Raw genomic sequence first — 22260 nt, forward strand, 5'->3', positions numbered from 1 at the left:
ATCCAAGGCTTCCAAAGTATGGGAGTGAGTACTTCAAATTACCACGAAACAAAAGCACAGTTTAAACACTGGGCAACGTTTCAATGGCGCCACTAGCACAATCCATTAACACCTGAAGAGAAAACACACTCACACAGGCGCTATTCACGGATAAACCACCAGAAAAGACAAAAAAAAAACAGCAGTAAGTCTTTTAATTAGCAGGGAGAGCTTTTTTAAATATTTATGTTCTTGTAGCTGCTGAATACCTTCAAAACTCCTAAAATTTGAACTCCAATCAAACAGTTAATTCCATTTTTCTGGAAGGAAAACAGCTCGTTCAGATGAATCAACAACATGGCAAAGTAGCTAATGGATTAATCGATAAGAAAAAAAAAAACCCACTGACCTCCAGTAGCTGAGTCTTGTCGTACTCTCTGCGGTGCTGGTAGATACACTGGCTGAGAAGAGAGTAGAGCCTCTCCAGCTGCTCCACGCTGTAACCCTCGCTCTTCCTCACCACCATATCCAGTATGGCCTGAGGAAAATGATGCAAACAAATGTTAGAAACACAACATTAAAGTTTCATCTCGCCAACGATACATACCATACATTATTAGTGCGCGCGTACAGAGACGCCGTAACGACGAAAACAGTCGCGAGCCGTGGTGCCGGCGCGAGGAGATGCAGCGTTTGGAGGTCAGCTGTATTCAAAAGCAATTAAGATCAGAGTGACAGCTAATTAAGGCTAATCATAATTAGAACCAAGTTTACATTTCACTGCTACTTTAATTAAAACATTCTGGACAGTCAAAGGCCCTTTTAATTGACCTGTTCGTCACATTTTACCCAAGCCAGAGCCTCTGTGTGTGTGTAAGTGTGTGTGTATGTGTGTGTGTGTGTGTGTGTGCGCACGTGAGGCTATTTAAACACAAGGCTCATCAGAATGCATGGACTGAGACAGCAAAGGCACAATAATTAAAGTTATCATCACTGGCACAAGGCAAACAGGGAAACCTCAACAGAAACGAATCGCTGCATGCGTGTGTGTGTGTGTGTGTGTGTGCGCGCGAGGCCGTACCACGTGTCAAACACATAAAATCAAGGCAATATCATGATTAATAAGACATGGGTGTTTGTCAGAGCCTCTCATCAGCCAACGTCTGAGAGATAATTACAGCGAGCAAAAGAAAAATTAGAGAGGCAAAAAGGTTGGCATTGTATTAATCACTGCACTCCATCTGACAATGATTTCTGCTTAAACGACGGTTGGCCTGATTAGAGTTAAACCGAGGCTTCAAATCAAGGGAAACTTGAGCGGAAGCATAATCCCGCGACAGAGTTAACTCTCGACTGCAAACTTGGCCTCGAACACGAACGACGCTTTCCTGAAACAACAGAACTGGCTCTACAACCATTTGCTGGAGTGATATTAAAGAGCCCCTACGATGCACATTTGCAGGTTTATAATTTTACTTCTGGGGTCTACTAGAATATGTTTAAATGCTTTATTGGTCAAAACACACATTATTCTCCCCCTTCATTGTAGCACAAGTCTCCCAAAATGCCTGATCCGATCCGATTGGTCAACAAAACTAGCTAGCTACACACTCTAACCCCACATCTACAAGTAAATACAGATTGAACCAACAGCTTGAACAGAACTGGCTTTATACCCATTTGCTGGAGTGATATTAAAGAGCCCCTATGATGCACATTTGCAGGTTTATAATTTTACTTCTGGGGTCTACTAGAATATGTTTACATGCTTTATTGGTCAAAATACGCATTACCTCCCTCATACTGTGACACTTGTTCTCCCCTTTTATTGTAGTACATGTCTCCCAAAATGCCTGATCTGATCTGATTGGTCAACAAAACTAGCTAGCTACCTACTCTAACCCCACATCTAATGCAGATGGAGCTGGAACAGAAGCAGTGATGAAGTAACGGCTCATTCTTTGTTTAGGGGCCAAGCTAGCTGCTAGGTAGGCGTTATGCAAATGTGTTACGTGGTGACATAGATGCGCAACAGGGAGAGAATAACTTTACATGCATCTACATAACACACAGAAAAACATTTTTAAAATAAACGTCCATAAACCCGCAACTGTGGTGGCCTCTGGCACATTTTAATGCCACTGTTCCATCTTATACACGTTGGTAATTATTGAAAGTTTTAATGAGTTCGCCTACCAGACAGCACACACGCTGTGAGCTATCTGTAAGGAGAACTTCTTTTTTCATTTTCATCTCAGCTCACACAGTCTGCAAATAGCCATTTATTATTTAAAATCAACACGTATTCCCGACTGATCAGAACTTTTGCAATTACAAATCATTAGACTTGTTTACTTTTATGTATTTCTTGACACCTTTGCTGTCTCTAGCTTGTCTTTTCTCACCCTTTTCTTCTCTGCTTAATTACTTCAAATCGAGGTATTCAGCCGAGCGTAGCACAAAATTTCTTTACGTATCCAGACAAGGCAGCGTCTCACTAGTTCAACTATATTAAGTTGTCAGAGCATATTTGTGTGATCCTTCAGAGACAAGCTGATGATCGTCAAGCAATGATGGAGAACCGAAATGTTGAGTTTAGGGCGGCAATAAAGTTCCTCACAACAGGCTGGCGGAGGGATACGGTGATAATAGTCCTGCCTGCAGTCCAGATCTGGCCCCCTGTCGTTATTACCTGTTTAGAAATTTGAAATCACATTTGCGTGGAACCAGATTTCCTCAAGGCTGCCACAGAGGCACGGTTTGAGGACTTCTATTTTAAAGGTATGGACACTCTGAGGGAAAAGTGGGTGCATTGAGGTAAATGGGGACTATATTGGAAAATAATAGTACAATGCATGGTCTGCTGCTGCACTATATACCTCGTTCTGTGAACTTTTTGGGCTCCCCTCGTATGGGCAGTAAGCACCACAACCAAAAGCAGAAACCATGAACAGACTGTATTATGTGGGACAATAAAACACACTTGATCACATGTATTAGTGCACAAAGTTCTACTACAGCTTATTTTATTTTTAAAACACAATTTGGGTCATCTGACGAGGAAAAAAGCATTCTGTGACAGTTTAAAGCTATTTTTTCTCACACCAAAGATGGTTCTACTGCACAAAGGGCAGCATAAATAAAGATAATTAACCATTAAAACCACAAACATCTTGTGTTTTGAATCCTTCCTGCATAGTCTAAGTAACCTATTTATTGAGGATGTCCCCTCTCTGTGCAATCAATAAGCTTCCTAATGTGTTGGGTCATTAATTATTTTGCTAATATTCATCATAAAAACGATGCAACTGATTTGTATCTGACATGCTGACAAGCTTCTCTATCATCACACTTGTATTGTTTGAAAGTGGAAAACCAGTAGCGATGAAATAATAAAGCAGCTGGCAGCCGGGACGTATGGAAACATCTACTTTTCCTCTCTTTGTGTGCCGTCACTGGAAACATTTTCCATACTTCTGCAGCCCGACTTCCACCGAACGCTTATCACGCTGAAGTCAACAGCCCGGATACATGACTCCGAGTAGATAATGCCTTTCAAACACTTGCATAACTTAATCTGGCAGTCTGGGAGGATTCACTCTGACATAAAAAAAAAAAAACCCTCCACCTGGCCGATCTGATAAGTCCCTTGACAAATAATGGCTATATACAGAAGTTAAGAGCACTGGAAAAAAAGAAAACTTTAATATTCAGGATTCACGCAGAGTGATAACCATCATCACCTCTGAAAAGTGCCATTAGCTGCTCCGTATTAAGCATATTTTAGTGGCATCTCTCTCTTTTTTTTTAATATATATATGTGTACAGGAGAGTTCTCAGGTTTCGCAGTTTCAATCCAACAGCGGGAACTCGTAAAAAAGGGACCAAATGGAGCACATCGCAGCGAGACGCCAATTTTAACAACACGCGCATAAAAGCTTTAATTAGCATCATTACGACCCATCTCACATGTGTAATAATGTACGGCATTCCTCGAGCTTTCCTTTCATCCCGCTGCATCTCTTTGTGTTTTTTTTATGATGTTTTCTGGCCTTAAGTGCATTTCGGAGGCTCTCCGGTGCATCTTGTCTCCTTTACGGCGCGTCGTCTCACCTCCAGCCACTTTCTATGTTTATCGGAGCCTCTCCTGACCTCTCCCTCAACCCCATTTCAGACACAACACTCCCTCACAACAACCTTTGCTTCCAACGTATTTGTCTTTTTCGCTCCCTTCCCTCGTCGTGCTCCTCTTTACTGTTAAGCGAGCTGATTGCGCCGGTGTACTTCCCGGCCTCCTGGTCGGGATATCGGCGACGGTGTGGGGTAAATGGTGTGTCTTACACGGGAGGAGGGGGCTCAGTGACTGAGTGAGCTCACGGCACACAAAAGGGCAGTAATCCCATGCGTTAAAGACTACTACTGACATGGGCCATTTAACCTCACTCCCTCTAAACTCCCAGCTCCATCTTTACTCACATCCCCGTCTCTGCCCACATCTCTATCTATCCACACGCCTCTTACGGCCACAGACAGAGAGAGGTGGGACGGCCGTGGCTTTGGAGAACAAAGGAGGATAATCGTATATGGATTTATATTAGTGCCATGATTCTCCATGAGAGATTTTGCATTGATTTTAAATAAAGAGTAAAATAAACTCATCATTCCCTGCAAAAAAAAAAAAACAACAACCTGTGACCACCGTTTTCTGTTTCTTTCTTGATTCCAGGAAGCTCTCTTTCCATCTTTAGGTCTTACAATAATCTTCTGTTCTTCTAGGCATTGTTGACTTTACATATACAGCTCATGCACAACATAATGGTCATCTCGCGTGAAATTTCACACTTTCACGGTTTGAACGCGTCGTGTTTTCAAAAGTTGCTTTTGTTAGGAGCGCAGTAGGTGGCCTGGTAATCACTTCTACAGCTGTATAATCACAGTAAGTCGCCGGCTGTAATGGCTATGATTTGTTCTGTACTGATGAAACGCGCAAAAACGTAGAATTTACCCTCATTTCCTGCTTCAAGTACGTTACATAAAAGAGAGAGAGAAGCCTACTGGGATAAACTCCTTTGAGACCGGCACCCCTTTCCGTTAACCTGTCGGCACCTGAACATGTCAGGTCTGAATTAACAACATGCTTTGAGTTGTGTTAGTCGATTTGAGGAGAAAGACACTTTTCTCATTTACTTTCCACACATCTATTACACACCGAAAACGTCCACAAAAAACATAAAACTCAGTCATGAACAGTTCGACGTACTCTTGGTTTTGACAAAACGTAACAGCGCTGAAGTTTGGGTTGTCGCTTCCAGCTATTTGCAGGAGTCTTTCCTCTGAGTTTATTGAACACATACAACAGCACACGATCCATACGAGCGTCTCCGGAGCAACGTATCTATGCACGTGGAGCAACAGCAGTAACCTAATTCATTATTTAGAAGTATGAATTATCCAGAACATGGAGACAGGATTGATCAGGATCCATCAGCAGGTCTCATCGTGTACTTTTCTTCACCTTAAGGGAGTCACGGTTGCATTCAGTTCATATGATGCATAGTGGGTGCCCTCTGGTTGAGTCCTGAGCCGTTAGGTTCTACGGTTGATGAAGTATTGTTAGATCATCGTCGCACGTGGAGAGAATTTGCAGTGTTTGGGAAATCACGAACAAACTAGACAGCTTGATGCTTTTACTGTATAGTTTGTCTTGGTTACTCGTGCATTACACATCACTTGATATTCCGTCCAATCTCTTGTGTATGACATTAAATATGACTTCCTATATCACTGCCCAGGGTATGTCGTCTAAAAACCATAAAAGTGACCTAAATAACTGAATGCCATCCCTTTAACAGACTGATGAATCCAGAAACGCTGCACATCAGAAAAAGGCTCACGATGATGGCTGTAATTGGCGTGATCTGTTCTGCCACATGTAGCCACGATGCACTGACCTCAGCATCATCCTGTGGCTTTAAACGTATTCAAATAAAGAAGCTGTAAACCGTGTGCAGACTGGAGCCGACTGTGATACAGTAGAGGGTCTTCTTTTGATCCCTGAATGCTCCACTCGATGCATGCATGTGTGCGTGAGCGACTTCCTCGGCACTGGCTGAGAGAAAATGGTTTGCAGGCAGTAGGAGGGGGAGAGAAAAAAAAAACAACCCAACGGTCTCCATCACCAGGGACACTATTAAGCCTCCAATATCTGCCTCTAACAACTCACCCTCTTCTTCCTGTTTCAACTTAATTTTTTTTTTGTGTCTCCCCAACACTAGCAAAAGAATGAATTATAAATGATTTCCTGTTACCATGAAAACCATAAATGCCTTTAGTTTGGGTAGAGGCTGGATGTGGCATTAGTGGATGGTGATTTGCTGACAAAAAAATAAAAAAATAAAAATCCAGTCACAGTGGCAAATAATGTGCCTTACAGGGCATTCGGTCACACAGGTAATGTAATATTGATAGTGTTACAGAGGTCAGGGACAATCATGATGAATCATATTACCATGGTCCCCGCACATTAAAATGAAATGATGTTACGTTTCGGCTCTCCATGTAAAAAACCCCCCCTGCTGAGGTATGCAGGCTTTACTTCAGCTACTGCAGGAAAACGCTCGACCAGTTGACAGCTGTGAGTTCCCTTTGTGCTAGTAAAGAGGAGACGAAGGTATTAATTATTATGCGGTAACATCTTTTGTGCGAGATCTATATTCATCTATGTAATTTACCTGCTTTAGAATCCTCTCAGTCGAATCAGGTTTGGCTTTACTCCAGCCTGGTTCGTTACTGTTCAGAGATCATAGACTGGGATTATATTTCCAGCGATCACAACATGTGGACGACTGTTAAACTGAAACTTTATTTATGCTTGACTACAGCGACTTCATCACCCCTGTCGGCGGGCACTCTGCTACATGCTGCTAGCATCACTTCTTTTGCATACTTGAGTCGCTCATTTCCTTCAAAACCGGACTTGAGTTCCACCCAGATGACCCATTAAGCCATGTTCCTTAAAGGTAAATGCCCCCCCCACTAACAAAGGTAGCCCTGCATGCTGTTAGGTGAATAAAATGATGCTTGAATAGAAGAATCAGAGTCAAATTTAACTTGCTCCAACCAACACTTTGAAGCATTTAATAAATGACCAAAATGAATCTGAAATCTGACAAAACGTCTGACGCTTGCACGATTTATCTGTTCTATTTTGCTGAATGTCTTTTGTAATTTAGATTTTGTAATGTGCACGATGAATCCATCCATCCATCATCTATACACCGCTTAATCCTCACTAGGGTCATGGGGAGCTGGAGTCTATCACAGCCAAGTCGGGGTAACCAGTCTATCACAGGGCTACACTCAGAGACAGACAACCAAGCACACTCACATTCACACCTACGGACAATTTAGAATCACCAATTAACCTCAACATGTTTTTGGACCCTGTGGGAGGAAGCTGGAGAACCCGGAGAGAACCCACACTGCACGGGGAGAACATGCAAACTCCACGCAGAAAGATCCCGGGTGTCCTCACCAGGACACGAACCCGCGACCTTCTTTCTGCGAGGCAGCGGTGCTAACCACCGCTCCACCTTGCAGCCCTGCACTATAAATAAACATTTTTATTTCATTACTACTTTTAACCTTATTTGTGCCTGCTGTGTGTAAATCAACACCTTTAACGACGTGGTTTTAACGCAGGTTCATTATGCGACTCGCCCACTGAGATAATGAAAAAAAAGCTACATTTACAAGCAGACCATACATGTACATGAATAAATAATTAATAAATCGCTACCACATTTACTCCTGCGCAAAGATCAATTAGGAAATTACGCCTAAATCGATGGAGAGCTTTGTGACTTTGGTGGTGGTTTCCTGGGAGGTGATAAATTCAACCATTGTGAGGCTACTATCTAGAAAGTCTGGTTTAATAAGAGCCTTCTTCTAATACATCTTCAATTTATTTCTAGGAAGTACACCCAAGCCAATAAACCGGTCTGCCTGACAAAAATACCAAGTGTATCTCTCAACTTACAATGTTTTTGCTGCGGTCTGTATCAGCCGAGCATGTTCCCTCACATCTGGAAAATATGATTTGCATGTGGGTAAAAATAGCAGCTCGACTAATTCAGATATTACACTTGGCCGCATTGCAAATTCAATAATATTTTGATTAATTGTTGAGCCCTACTTAAAACGCCATTTGCATGTGGATCAGAGGCCAAAACGTAGAGGAATATATGATGATTGTGGACCAAGCCTGAATCTGCTTTTTTATTTTTTTATCTGACAGGTTTTTGGGAGGAAAAACAGTATTAGAGAATAAAGATTGCAACTGGAAAAAAAAAGAGAGGTACGAATATGAAAAATAGGATTTTTTTTTTTTTGTAAGCAGGCTACAGGAATGAAATTTAATATTTTTCCGATTGGAGACAGCAGAGATCCAATTTCACCAGGTAATAAAGGAAGAGAACCCCTTGCACCGACTTTAACAACCCCAAACACACCTGCGCATAACCCTGCAAAAATTACTTCATGCAGATTTGTTTGCAAAACAAGAGCAGAGACGACAAAAGTTTCATGTTTAGAAAAAAAAAAAAAAGAAGTTCAAGGTTGCAGACAGGATTAGCTATTGACAAGCTGTGATTAAACTTAGCGTCGACCCGAAGGGGGGGGAAAAAAACACAAGGTAAATCAATACAATGTCCTTTACATGTTTGCTGCAGCCAGCGTGTTGTTTTTATGTGTTGTCGAGGAGAAAGAGAGAGAAAAAAAAGCTGCTGACCAAGCGCTGAGCATTCCAGACAGTCCATTACACATTATGAGACGAGGTTTTTGGAATATATAACAACATAAAAAGCCTGGAAGAGCAGCATCAGGTGATGGGGGCTTGTAATTCGTTACCACGGGTCTACTTTCATATTCATTATCAACATACACAGTTTAATTGGCAACAGAAAGCGAATGAAAGACGCTAACAGGCCTGAGAGTAATGTTTTTCCTACACTTCATTTACAGCCCTGCGCCTTCCACCCTGCCTATTAACTATCAAACGTAATAGCGTCTGAACAGTATTGTGTTCCCTCCAGCTGCATGTTTCCGTCAGCCCCGAACACTATACGATGTTTTGGCTTCCAGAAACGCTCAAAAAAAAAAAGAAAAAGGCCACAACGTTGGCCACTGTTAGGTTGACAAGAGCGAAGCCAAGCATTTAAAAGCCCAATTTCATGTACTGCTAATAAGGACTACAAAACCCCACAAACCTTTAGTTTATGTAAGCCGAAGGTTGAGGGAGACGCATGAGGTGCGAGCGAACGCAAAAAAGGGCGCAATAAATCACCCGGAAGGCTTGGCAAGGAGCGCACACACTGCTACAAAATATGAGCGAAACAAGAGAGACTGGTGTGTTTGTGTTGTGTGAGCTATTGACACAACTGGCCCTCACATGAGTGGCCAAGAGGCACAGCTTTGTGAGCGCAATTACATGCAAAATAGCAGCACTGTCAAGGCCATCAGTGGGAATGAATGAAAATAAAAGGAGCACTTCAAATGCGATCTATTTTTATTGACAATCAAACGATGGTCCAGCACTGCTATTAAGCCGTTCTCTTTTGAACAGACATGTGGCACGGCTACTTCACCAGAGGGGCCCCTGCTGTTATTAGTACTAAAAATGAAGGAAGATGACAAACTGAATAGGGCCATTTCTGTTGACAGGCTTCTCTAAAACAGGAAATCCTGACATGCTGGAGAAGCTAAGCGTCGCCGCCAAAAGGACTCCTGACTGTGCCAGCGACTAGAAACACTACCTTTTTTCTAGGCAGCTGCTGAAGAAAAACAGCAGAGCAGACGAAAAAAAATCTGTGTGTTCTTAGTGAGATGGAGGAAAAATTGCGGGGCCAGATTGGATTTCTTGTTACTGAATTCTCATCTGCAATCCTCAGCGCCACTTCTCCTCGCCCATCTGTGGACGAGTGTCTGATTATTGATGAAAGAAAACAGCTGAGAGTAAGACACATTTTGGAGTAGTGAGAGAAACACGCGTCAGGACCTCTTTATTCATGCTGAGGAATTCATTTTGATCCAGACGGCATCAAGCATCATTTCAGCAAAACTGGCAATAACAGAACTTGATTTTACTAAGTGAATCAGAGCAAATAGCTGTGCCATGGCTCTGAAAGGCGGGACGTGAATACAGAAATAATACCATCTCTGTCCTACAGGGCTCAAGTGTAGGGTCTGTGAACAAACTCATAACACTCTGATGGTATTTAATTCCAGAGAGATTTCAGAGCCTCCTCCATCAAGTTAAAAGTCAGGAATAATGAGCCCTCTACAATCAATGAATACAACTGAAGAGAGAAGGAACAGTACACCACTCACTGTGGGCCCTAACACACATCAGGCAGCGTGCCAGTCCCAGCCCTGGCAGCAAATATCTGCTTAAATGGTGACTCTCATCCTGCGCACCGGAAATTCAATTTGTTCCGTAAGCCTGGGATGAAAAAGCAATTATTCACAGTCCCCTCTTTTCACAATCTGTTTCTTTAAGATATCTCCCTTCTTCCCCCTACTAACAAATAAACCTCCAGATTAGTGCTGTGTGTGGCGGTTCATAGGGGCAGCCGGTTGAAGCGCCCAGATCAGGCCAACTAAAAAGCCTGTCAATCAGATTGAAAGATGGAGTCAGGTTCAGCGAGACGTGCACCCCCGCCGCCGCCATCATCCCCACGGGACCGCGGGTAAAAGCCACTAGATAATGGCTTGATAGTTGGATGTCACTTTGGAGCATGGAGGGGAGAAGTAAGCACATGTCAGAAGAACACTTCTTTTACACCAATTACACTACACAGAGCACCCCCCCATCCGATCAGTGCGAAGTGGCTGTCAAGGGAGCCCACTGAGCCGAGGCTCCAATTTACACTTGGGGTATTAGGTGGGACCCTAGCGTGACGGTGCAAAGTACCACGAAGCCGCTTCACATGCTCCCCGTGACTTGAACACATCCTGGGACGAGTTTGGCGGATCTAGTGGGGCAGAGAGCAGCTCATGTTTGAGTCATGGCCTTGTTTCCTCCAATTTCGGAGCAGGAACAACACCTGTTGATTGAGAGACGTGAAAAATAGTCTGGTGCCACGTAATTGGGTTCCTCCTAAGTTCCAAAAGCGGGGATACCAAAAAAAAAATAAAGATGGAAAAGGGGACGAGAGACGGCGGCAGGACTGTAATATGAATGGAAAGGAGGGATAAGCTTAAGAAGTTGAGAGTCATCCATCTGAGAAGGGCAGTGTGACAGCATCAGCTCCAGAACAGACCTATGGATCTGGAGGAAGCTTAACGCTCGTCACCCATGATTGCATTTCCCCATCTTCCATACCTTAAATCTCACTCCACAAAAAGTTGTGTACCGCCTGACATCTAGGCCCTGGCGAAAAAATGGCAGATTTCCAACTTTCCAAATGCTTATTTAACCATTTCAGGGTAACCAAAATCGAGTGAATGATTAGGTTGTTTTTAAGCAGGTAGCCCTAACTCTGATTGGAAGAAGTATTCTTTCATTTTCATGGGTTGAGTCAGCGTCTCCCTACATGATGCATGAAACGATTCATCTGTGTTACAAAAAGATGAAGCCAGCGAAGACGAAAAAACTTCAATCACGACGGTTATCACAGAATTAGGGCTGCAAAACAAACATATAATAATCACGGTCACGATTTCAGCTTCCCGTAATTAAATGAAAATTAATTGATTGCAATGGCGATGTTTAACGCTCCAAACATCAAACCCACCAGCAGGCTTGAAAGGCATGTTTTCTTTTTCTTTTTTTTTCTTTTAAATCAACAAAAAATTACAACATTTATCAGATCCAGAGACGGCGAAAACAGACAGAAAAATTGGATTTTAAATTGTCTGACAGTTCTTGAATTTATCATATTTATTTTGTTACTTTTGGTTTCCTCTGAAAATCCTAAAATATTGTAATTTTTAAAAATCCAAATCATTTTATTTATTGCCAAAAAACAAATCTTTTGCAACAGATTGCATCAAAAACAAAGAAAAATTCTGCACTCCTCGACGTAAACATAAAGTCAGAATGTGACATTTTTCCTAATCATGTTTTCGAAGTAATTTTTGATCAAAGTTGAGGTGCTGCAGTAACTGAGTGGAGACTAGAGGCCTCTCTGTGCACAGCCACCAAGCTAGCATCCACCACAACCTGCACCGAGGTATTTAGGGAACATCTGTAAAATGCAGTGTCTACCTATAAGCAGATGTTCAGCAGGTCTGGAGTTTAGCCCAGTTTATAGGAGTGGTGATAAAATGAGCATATTTTCAGGTTAAAATATTTTGCTCCTTCTCCTGGAGGTTCTCCAGGCAATTTGGAGGACACCTTGGGGTAAATCCAGAACACGCTGGAGGGATTACATACCTCATGTGACCTAGGAACTGGGAAACATTACTGGGAAGAGGGGTGTCTGAAATGCTTAGGCCATGATCCAATGTCAGACAGGTGGAAGAAAATGAATGGATGGATGGAAATCTCAAGTCAATCTTTACATCAATGCAAAACCGAGGTGTGCAAAGATAACTGATCGCCATGCTGACTCCAAAACATGGGGTGTGTGACGAAATCAGTGCAAGAAAGTTGGTGAAAAACTTCATCTGGAGTCCTGCTTTGTTAACCCTTTCAACACTTTGGCTTTAATTACTAGGAATATATGCCTCTATGCCAGGGTCCTCGCCAGGATTCCTTTCCAGCGTAAGGTAAGAGTTGGTAGCGGCGATTACGCTAGCAAATGGCAGCGTTAGCAGCGAAGACAACGCTAGTGAAACTCTGTCGCCGCTTGTCGGTAAATATTACCCCCGAAAACAATGTAGCGGCCCAATTTGCAGCGAAATTTTTTCAGGCAGCCACGTAACGGGTCGTTACTCTGTTATGACGCTGGCGAGAACCCTGTATGGATTTATTGGTATTATTATTATTATTATTACTATCTGCATAATTTATTTCATGACTGAATCGCTTGTTCACATACGGGGATTCCCACTGATGGACAATCAAAATGAACGTAACAGGAAGTCGCCACATACCGGAGGGTTGACAGGGTGAAAGCCGCAGACCGGTATAGCGGGCTATAGTGTTGAAAGGGTTAAGAAGCTATGCAAAGATAAAAGAATGAGTGACTACAAGTGCAGAGGTCCACTGAGACGAGCCCCACACAGCACCTGTGATCTGGCATTTCCAGCTCTCTCTGACATGGTACGCCAGCCAGAGGACGGTCTAGCTGACGGGTGTGCTGGCTCACTAAAACCACCATGAATGGTTAGCAAGCTGCCCCGAGCCGAGTACGACTGCCAGCGTCGTCTCCAACACCGGCCTGACTGCGGCTCGTTCATCCTGCTTCTTTTGCATATTAAAGTCTGTACACAAAAGGTGATTTAACATTTCAAAGGACGCAATAAGTGACCAATTAAGAGTACAGCAATGAACCGCAGCTGTTTCTTTTGTAGAGGGGAGGAGAAGATGATAAAAAAAGCCCTTCACCCACATTGTCAACAACATTATTGCAACAGCAAGCGCCCAAATGAACTTAAATAAGACAAAAACAAAAGCATATTGGCCACATTTTTAGATTATAGCTCCTCTGTTCCATAATCACAGTCTAATTAGCCAGTTCTAAAACGTGACAGTTTGCCACAGCTGGCTCTGTTGCTGCTAATAAGTCCATATTTCAACACTTTCTTATTTACTGGTGGGATGTGGGGCTGTTTGTATTTACTGGAAAACATCTACCCTTATTTTACAGCCTTTTGTTGTTGTTTTTTTTTAGCTTAGCAGAATATAAAAGTGAATATGTACTAACGACAAGCGACAATGCATCTTCTTTATTTTCTCTCCAAGATTGTCCGCTACATAATTCATGTTGCTGAATTATTTAATTTGTTCAATTATTTTCGGAGCGCGCCGCCACGTTCTTTAAGTGCCGTTACGCATCAACACCGGTTTCCTAACTGCTCGAGTGCATCGGGCGAACGAGATCACACGAAATGACCGCGGACATTTTGTGCGACTACCCGTTTTTTTTTCCCCCCCTCCTCGCCAACGTTCACCGTTGCGTTACCAGATCATCGCTTTGATACAGATCACACTACCTGTTAAATCTCCAATCCGCGGCAGTGCACGGCGCTAAATCACCCCAGCTGCTACATCCTTCATGGTCTGAATTAGAATGATGGCTGTGGAAAATCAAGCAAGATGGTGGTGGGGCATGGACCGGGGTTTTAAGAAGCTACAGCCTGGGTGGTTTGACAGAGGGGTGGAAAATGTGTCTTCGGGGCTTTTCTCAATCGATTGTTTGAGCATCAGTGAATACCATCCTCGAAGCCGGCGTCTTTAAACTTTCAAGGAGATTTTTTTTTTTGTTGTTGTTGTTGTTGTATTTTTAATTACATTTTTAACTAACGAAACAAGGCTATGGAGCCTGACTGACACACAGGAATATGGCACTGATGCTGATGCCAATGTTGGGATTAAAACATTCAGATGCTGATATAGCAGCCAATATTCTTTATGTGTGCATAGTTATATAGAAAACGGCGACTCCACACCACCACCTGCTCCACTGTGATACATACTCTGCTACATGTGCTGCAGCCAGTGCTAAGAGTATTGAAAACAACGATGTGTCATGGCACCTTTTCTGAATCACCTCCCACGTCTGCATTATGTTCTGTAAAAAATATATCATCAATATTGTTGTAAAATGGGCCATCCAACATATTGGCTGGGCTCAACAAAGCTACCAGAGAGCATTTATAGGTTTAAAAACAACAAACGTTTTAAAGTGATTTGTATTCAAGTTGCCATTAATCCAATTTTTAGATGTAAGGAATCGACTTCAAGTAGTAAACACCTGTCTCCACTGTCCTGCCACTTGAAATTCAAGACTTTACTCTGAATAAATGATCAAAAACGATTGTAAATATATCCTAGTTGTGGCGTATATGTTGCCGTATACATTGGCAGCCTTCAACAAGATTTGAGCCGGTGCCAAAGGAAACTTGACAACACAGAAATGAGTAAGAATAAAAAAATGAAAATAAAAAAATTAAAGAAATAACTGGGATATGCACAGATTTCTGTCAGATAACGTATGACGGACTCATCGCCTGTTCTCAACATGCTTCCTGTCGCGCGTCACACCCCGAACACCCATTCTGAGCCAAGAAAAAATACAAAAAAGTATGTTTACACGCACACATACCACTAAAATCGATAGTAGTCCCACTAGAAAATGGGTTTAAAAGACAGCAACATCATAAATGCATCCAATACTAGCTACAGCGTGTGTTGCGTATGAGTTTTAAAGATCCATTCAGGAGTAGAGCACTTCATGTTGTTGTATTTTGCACAATACAGTGACAGTAAAGGGTTTCCTATTATGTTCTAATCAATTCAGTGTCAACACAACACACCTCTGGATTGTTCCTGCTTTTCATGCAATGCAAAAAAAAATACAAAAATCACTTAAATAGATGATCTCTTCCCAACTTTAAGGGCACACTGGGTAATTTGGCTAATTAATTCTTACAGTCACTTCACGGTGGTAAGAAAAGTTCAGGTGTTGCTAATTCCATTAACAGCGGCTCTGTCATGTTCAAACGTTCCAGCGAGCCCACGACAGAGAGAATTCAGGCGTCATTAAGTTAATTATTTACACTTCAGCTTTTCCTGCAGCGATATGTCAAAATGTCTTCTACAAAAAAAAAAAAAAAAAAAACGACTAATAGGGTGGAGAAATAATAGGATTACTCATTGATCATATGCAAATGTGTATTGTTGCAATAATACTCAGAATATGTATTTGTGGTCACGTTTTAGGGCTCACGGTAAAGGTTCTCTGCCCCCAGAACCGCATTATCAGTATAACACTTATGGTTGAAACAACAAATAAAATGTTTACCAAAAGTCGCTGGTGGTCAACCACTACTGGAGGATGGGGAGGGACCGGGGGCAGCTCTTCCTCCGTCCGTTCAGTTGATCCCCTCAACTGCTCCGACGAGCTCCACCTGCACTTCCTCGCTTTGGAACCATCTAGAACGAGACAAATGCACGATTGACGGAAGGGAAAACCGGCAAAGAGAGAGATACGAAAACGGTTAAACAGCGTGATAACAGCCGAAAATATTCCTCAGCAGCTCAGTTAAATTTGAGTCCCAATTTCACTCACTCTCACAAGACCGAAAAGAAAATACATTCAAACTGTCACGGCTCCAAGATTAATGCGATACTACCGTACGAGAAGAAAATCTATTTGAAGCGACTCGCAGCCAGCGAGTGCACGAAATTTCACATCTGGCCTCTTTCCTGCCCATTTATAAGAGTCTTCAAGAAGCGCTTTGATGGAAACAAAAGGCCCGGCTCAGGCTGTAATGAGAGCGGGGGCGGAGTAGCCGAGTTGTCTGTTGGTTAAGGAGCCACAGTTTGTTTGTGTTCCGTTGTGTGATCACGGCAGCCTCTGATGGCTTCTCCATATTTTATCAGCACCACTACCTCAGCCTTCCAGCTGGCCTCTGCTCATCACAAGCCAAACCACAGGCTCGTAGTCAGACACATAAACTTACTGCTTATCTCTGACTCAAACACTAACTCCTCAGTAGAAAGGGCATAATGGCTCGCGGGCAAAGAAACTAAATATATGCCGGAGTCAGAGGTGGAGGGAAAAAGTCAGCCACTATTGAAAATCTTCTCTAGTCTGAAAACATCTTAGGATGCATCTCAAAAGGCGTTTTGTCTACAAAAGGTACACATAACATGCAAACCCTTGGAGGTTCTGTATGAAGTGTTATCAACTGCTCAGCCAGAGATAGTATTTTTATATTCTAATGGACTGATGTTGCATTATTCATGTCTTCTGTCTTATTTTAAAAAATGAAACCAAGTATAAATCAGAAGACCTGGATGATAATAAAAAAAAATGAAGTAATTTATCTTTATAATTAGCTGCTGGGCAATACTTGGAAAGATGTGTATAAATTAACAGATTTTGTTAATTTTGTATAAGTACAGTTGGGAATGAAAAGTTGGGAAGTGAAATTAAAAGACCAGAAGGAGTATAACTTTGCACCTTTCCGTTCTGGCTCTAAAAGCTCCGTACAGATGCAGTTCATACAGCTGGGAGACATTATAGAGTACATTTGCATTTTTAGGGATTGCTAAACGCATTAAAACACACGAGAAGAGCAAGAAAAACCTCTGAAATCTAATCCTGTACCTTCTTTATCTTGAGCTTCCTCAACAGTCTCCGTCCTCCCATCCTGGGGATGGTGCTCCTGAGTTGGTTTGTTCTCATTTTTGTCTTTGTGCTCTTCCTGTTCTGGCCTATTAGAGCCCTCAGCCGCGCTCTGAGGAGTCCTTGTCTCAGCCTCACTGCTCTTCTTGAGGCTCTCCGAGTCCAGGCTGTCCATTGACTCATTCCCATTCACACAGTCCACTTGTGAAACCAGGAGACCCTCTGTGTGCTTAGGCTGGACCTCAGCATCTGAAGACTCGGACGTTTCAATCAAAGGCTGGAAGTCAGCCTGTTTGGCCTGACTGTGCCCGTCTGCACTGGGCTGAGAACCGCCACCAAGGCAATGTGGCTCAGTGTGTTTCTCTGTGTTCTCTGCCTCTTTGGCTGTGGACTCCTCCTCCTTAGGTGTTGGCTCCTCTCTGGCTTCGCTGGCATTTGGAGGTGCAGCGGGAGCCGCGACAGGGGGCTCGTTGGAGCTCTCCTCCTCCGTGGAGGGGAGGTGGGGATGGTGGCCGTTGGGCTGAGGACCGCTGGTATCACAAGATGATTCCTCATCCTGTGTCAAGCACGAGTCACTGGGCCCTGCAGCTTCCACCTCTGCCTCAGGCTCCTCCTCTTCCTCCTCTGTTCCTTTCTTGTAGATCTTCTTCTTGCGTATGATGCCCCGCCCCCAAGATGGCCGCCGGCGAATCTTTCGCTTTATATGATCTGTGATGGAGACAGAAAAAAGAAAAATGAGGAAACATTGTTAATTCAAACCAAGAACAAAACATTCACAAAAATGATGAGACAGTAAAGATGACGTGTTGTTTAGTCAGCTGATTCCTGTTTACGTACTTATTCTTTATGCTAACAAATTGACCACAAGACCCACAGCTGTCACAGATAGGATATTGGAGATTGGGATTTTTGTTCAGCATGGCTTCAGCACTGTAGGTGAAGCTGCAACATGTCTGCTGCAACTTGTGGAGGAAAAAAAGCCTCAAAAGCTTTGTGTGGAGATATTTATAAGAAAATGTGACAAAATCTCACAAGAAAGTCCTTAAAAGGAAACTGGAGAAGTGAGTTTTAGAACACAGTAGTCATTTTATTTGGAAATATGTTTATTTGACCGTGCTATGTTTGAAATTGGTACTAAAGAATCATAGCTTTTTTGGTGATGTGTACCCTGGTGGTATCTATATTCCTGTTATCAGCAATTACTTTATTATACATCTTAAAAGTAAATGCACAGCTTTAACAGCACCTGCCTTCTTCTTTTTCGCAGTTTGCTCCACACAAAATGTCAGGAAATATCCGTCAATGTTTCCCAAAGCCTAAGATGAATGTTTTTTTTTTGTCCCCAATTTGAAGAAATTCAATTTATTGTCATAGAGAAGGAAATAAACCAGAAGATATTCACATTTAAGAAGCTGGAATCAAAGGATTTAGGCTTTTTTTTTCCTCCTTAAGAACTCAAACTGATTAATCAATTATCAAAACAGTAGACGATTAATTTATGAGTTGACAACTAGCTCTAGTAACTACGATTATAATCCTCTTTAGAGGGGAAAAGACAGATTTGCTTGATGGAAAATGTCCAATCCAGTCTTTGAGGACATTTGCATTAATGTCCAAATACATTCTCTGGGGCATGTTTGAGGTGTGGGAGGATAAGAGGCAAAGCAATGGGGGGGAAAAAAAATCTTCAATTGGAGGAAAAATATATTTTCTAACTATTTCCTCTTTTTAAATACACTGCAGAATAGAGAAAAAAATCAACCCCCTTCCTCACATGGTGTCATCGTATACCTTGAAAGTTGCCGGTATTTAAATCTGCACATATGGTTTTTCCTCAAAGAGCAGTAGGCCCTGGGTGACATGGATCACAGGGGAGAGGCAGACAGAGATGGCAGTCCTGCTATATCATGGATGCTGGACACTAATGACAACAGATGGTGCTTGGGGTTTTAAGAGGAAGAAGCAAACCAAAGCCGGCTCTGTGAAAGTGCAGTAAAAGTGTCACAGCGAGCCAGCGAGAATGGTAAATGCAGTGAAACTTCAAGGCATTTGCCTTCATTTACTGCTCTTCCCCAAGCAGACACTGAGATACAGATGAGAGCAACAAAGTCAGAGGGAAGGGCAGACACAGACAGAAAAAAAAAAAAAAGCACACAGAGACCAACCGCGAGTCAGTTTCCTAGGGAAGGGATTTGAACCTAACAATGTGTAGCATTACCACCACCTGTCAGGGAGACACACATCCTAATCCGAAAGAAAGTATTTGCTCTTCACGTCTTAAAAAGTCTGTCGAGTTCCATGCAGCGGCTTTGACACCCGGATAAAAAAAACCCATAATTCTTTCATAAAAGAACTACCTCAAAAAGAAGATCAAAGAGATAACTTTGTGTGTGTAAATGAGCTGCGGATGAGGACATTAGATCACAATGGACTCATTAAAATCCATAAAGCCCAAGTCATCAGAATTCTGTTGGGGGCCATCGGAACGATCTAAATCTGCCAAACAGAGATTTTATGCAGAATCAATAACGTATGCCAGCTTGGGTTCTCAAAGGACCGAATGATCATAACTCTTTAAAGTCACTCAGCAGAAATCAGACGATACTGTACACAGTGAATAAAGCCTTCTGCCTTAATACTTGAGACCACTGTATCATCTGTACCTGCGTTCCCCCCACAACGATATGAATAGGCAATCTCCGACAAGAAATCATGATACGCCTGCATGCTGCCTGTCGAATTTCCTCTCTCTCCTCCCCCCACCTCCCCAATGCTTTTAGCCAGGTTTCATCTTTCCACTCTAAAGATGTGATTATGCACGCTGTACAGGCATCAGTGGAAGGTAGAAAAAGAAATCTTATGTTAAGCACTTCTCCACAATGGGGAGGGAACAGCAGGAAACACGATCACACCACCTGAAAGTTAGATTTGGTCGGCAAGAAAAAGGCAACAATACACACACACACACAAAAAAAAGAAGATAATTAGTCGGCCAGTGCTTGCTGACGGCATCAGGACCCTCGTCTTTTGAAACACTGCTCTCCAGTGACCCTCTTAATGACCTGCCAGCCACAACCAGACAACTCAGGAGGGAATAGAGTGCACTCGATGCCCATCGATGCTGTAACACATGTAAACTATTGCTTGCAGCAAACAGCAATTTACATGTGTTTATGCACTGAGTAGGTTCGGGAATTTGTCCTACTTCGAGGGTATTTTATATGTGCACCTATACCTTAAACAAAACAGTAGTTGAATCCATAAGAGGACAACCGCATCCGGCATTATAACTTCACCGAGACGTTCTCCACTGCCTCGCTGCACCTCTTATTGTCTTTCTCCCGTCAGTAAGAATTACATTCTCGTGTTACATCTGCTCGACTCAAAAAGTGAAATCCATCTTTCCCTGGCTACCTAAACTCACACTGAAATGCACTTAAGTGCTGCCTTGAAACTTTCTCTGCATTCTCCATTTATTATACACAAGTGTCCAACCACTGTTCACGCAAGGTGAGCTGCAGCGACGAGCACTCTGCGTGCACAGAGCAGAGACGATCCAAACACCCCTGGTGCTCACCACATTTAAAAGATAGGAGAGAAACTGGGCAGTTTTCCTTGGAGGGGAAGGAATCAAAGCTGGAGGTACAAAGAGACAATGAGCCAACCCTGTCTGGCCACCATGCTTGTATTTTGTCACAGAGCCTCTCTCAAGTGGGGCTGTAGGCAGAGCTAGTTTTACTGTTTGTGACAAAACAGCAATTTCCATGTGTTTATGCGTTGGCTTTGTGTGGGAATGTGCATCCTGTGCAATTTCATAAATATGTCAAATATGCATTCATTCCTTACATAAACTATACATGAATCTATACGAGGACAAACACATCCAGCATTATAATTTTGTCTAGACTTCCTTCCGTCCTTGCTTCACTTCACCTCGTTATCTTTCTCCCGTCACTAAGAATTAAATTCTCGAGTTACATCTGCTTCACTGAAAAAAAAAGTGAAACCCATCGTTCCCTTGCTACTTAAACTCACACTGAAATGCACTTAAGTGCTGCCTTGATACTTTCTCTGCATTCTCCATTTATTACACACAATTGTCCGTCCGCTGTTCATGCAAAGTGTGTTGCAGCGTCCAGCACTCTGCTTGCACAACAACGGCAGAAAACATCAACTGGTCTCACTCGCAAATGTGCTGCAGATATCTGCGCCGCTACAGCACTAATGCACTCCTTTAGGTTAATCTGACGGCATCTCAACACCCCGCTCACTTTTCTGTAAAAGGTTGTGATGGCAACCTTACTAGGTCAGACTTTTTAACATCTACGGATCACTTTCCACAGAGTCTGAACCGCGTGGAGCTGCATTAACAGAAAGGAGCCATTTGTGTGAGGAAGGCTTTTACCACAACTCTGCAAAAAATGTTGGAGCAAAAACCATCTCAGAGGGTGAAAAAGACACAATTTGCTGCCAAAAAAAAATCACAAAATACCCTTTTTAAACTCATTTTACCCTACAATTTCACAAACACTACAAACTAAACTATCAATGCAACTCTCCTGTGATGAAGACAGATTAGAACAAGTCGGACTAATGAGGCTCCTCAATAATGAACATAATCTGGGTTTGACTAAATGTCAACAGGAGCTGGAGTTGAGTTTGTTGCTTCCAGCTGTTTGCAGGAGACTTTTCTGTGAGTTAATTAAACAGCCGCAGCATCAGACAGCAGCAGGATCCATACAAGCTGCGTTAACTAATTATCCCCAACGTAGAGACATGATTGATCAAGACAGGAGCAGCAGAGCGTCATCACACATGAACGGAGTTTTAAACGGAGAAGAAACCATAAATCAACACGGCTGTTAGTTATGTGGACGGTTTGATTAGCTGCTGTTGCTTTAGATACACTCCTCTGCTTATTATGAGATGAGATGAACTTTATTGTCCCGGAGGAAATTCATCCAGGGTTAAAGGATGCAGAAGC

General features: G+C 42.6%; 1 protein-coding gene across 1 annotated transcript in view; it reads right to left on the reverse strand.

Annotated features, from left to right (window-relative positions):
* Positions 1 to 388: 388 nt before the first annotated feature.
* Positions 389 to 22260, reverse strand: part of atad2b (ATPase family AAA domain containing 2B) — a gene marked incomplete at its 3' end in the record, with an annotated part of 85513 nt that continues 63641 nt past the window's right edge. Inside the window, exons 25-27 of the mRNA XM_008279632.1 lie at positions 17259 to 17984; positions 15948 to 16078; positions 389 to 517 (exon numbers count right to left, since the gene is read on the reverse strand). Of these exons, the coding sequence (XP_008277854.1) occupies positions 389 to 517; positions 15948 to 16078; positions 17259 to 17984 (986 nt within the window). The remainder of the gene's footprint in view (positions 518 to 15947; positions 16079 to 17258; positions 17985 to 22260) is intronic.

Source organism: Stegastes partitus, unplaced genomic scaffold (assembly GCF_000690725.1).
Source record: "Stegastes partitus isolate 25-593 unplaced genomic scaffold, Stegastes_partitus-1.0.2 Scaffold166, whole genome shotgun sequence".
Taxonomy (NCBI): Eukaryota; Metazoa; Chordata; class Actinopteri; family Pomacentridae; genus Stegastes; species Stegastes partitus.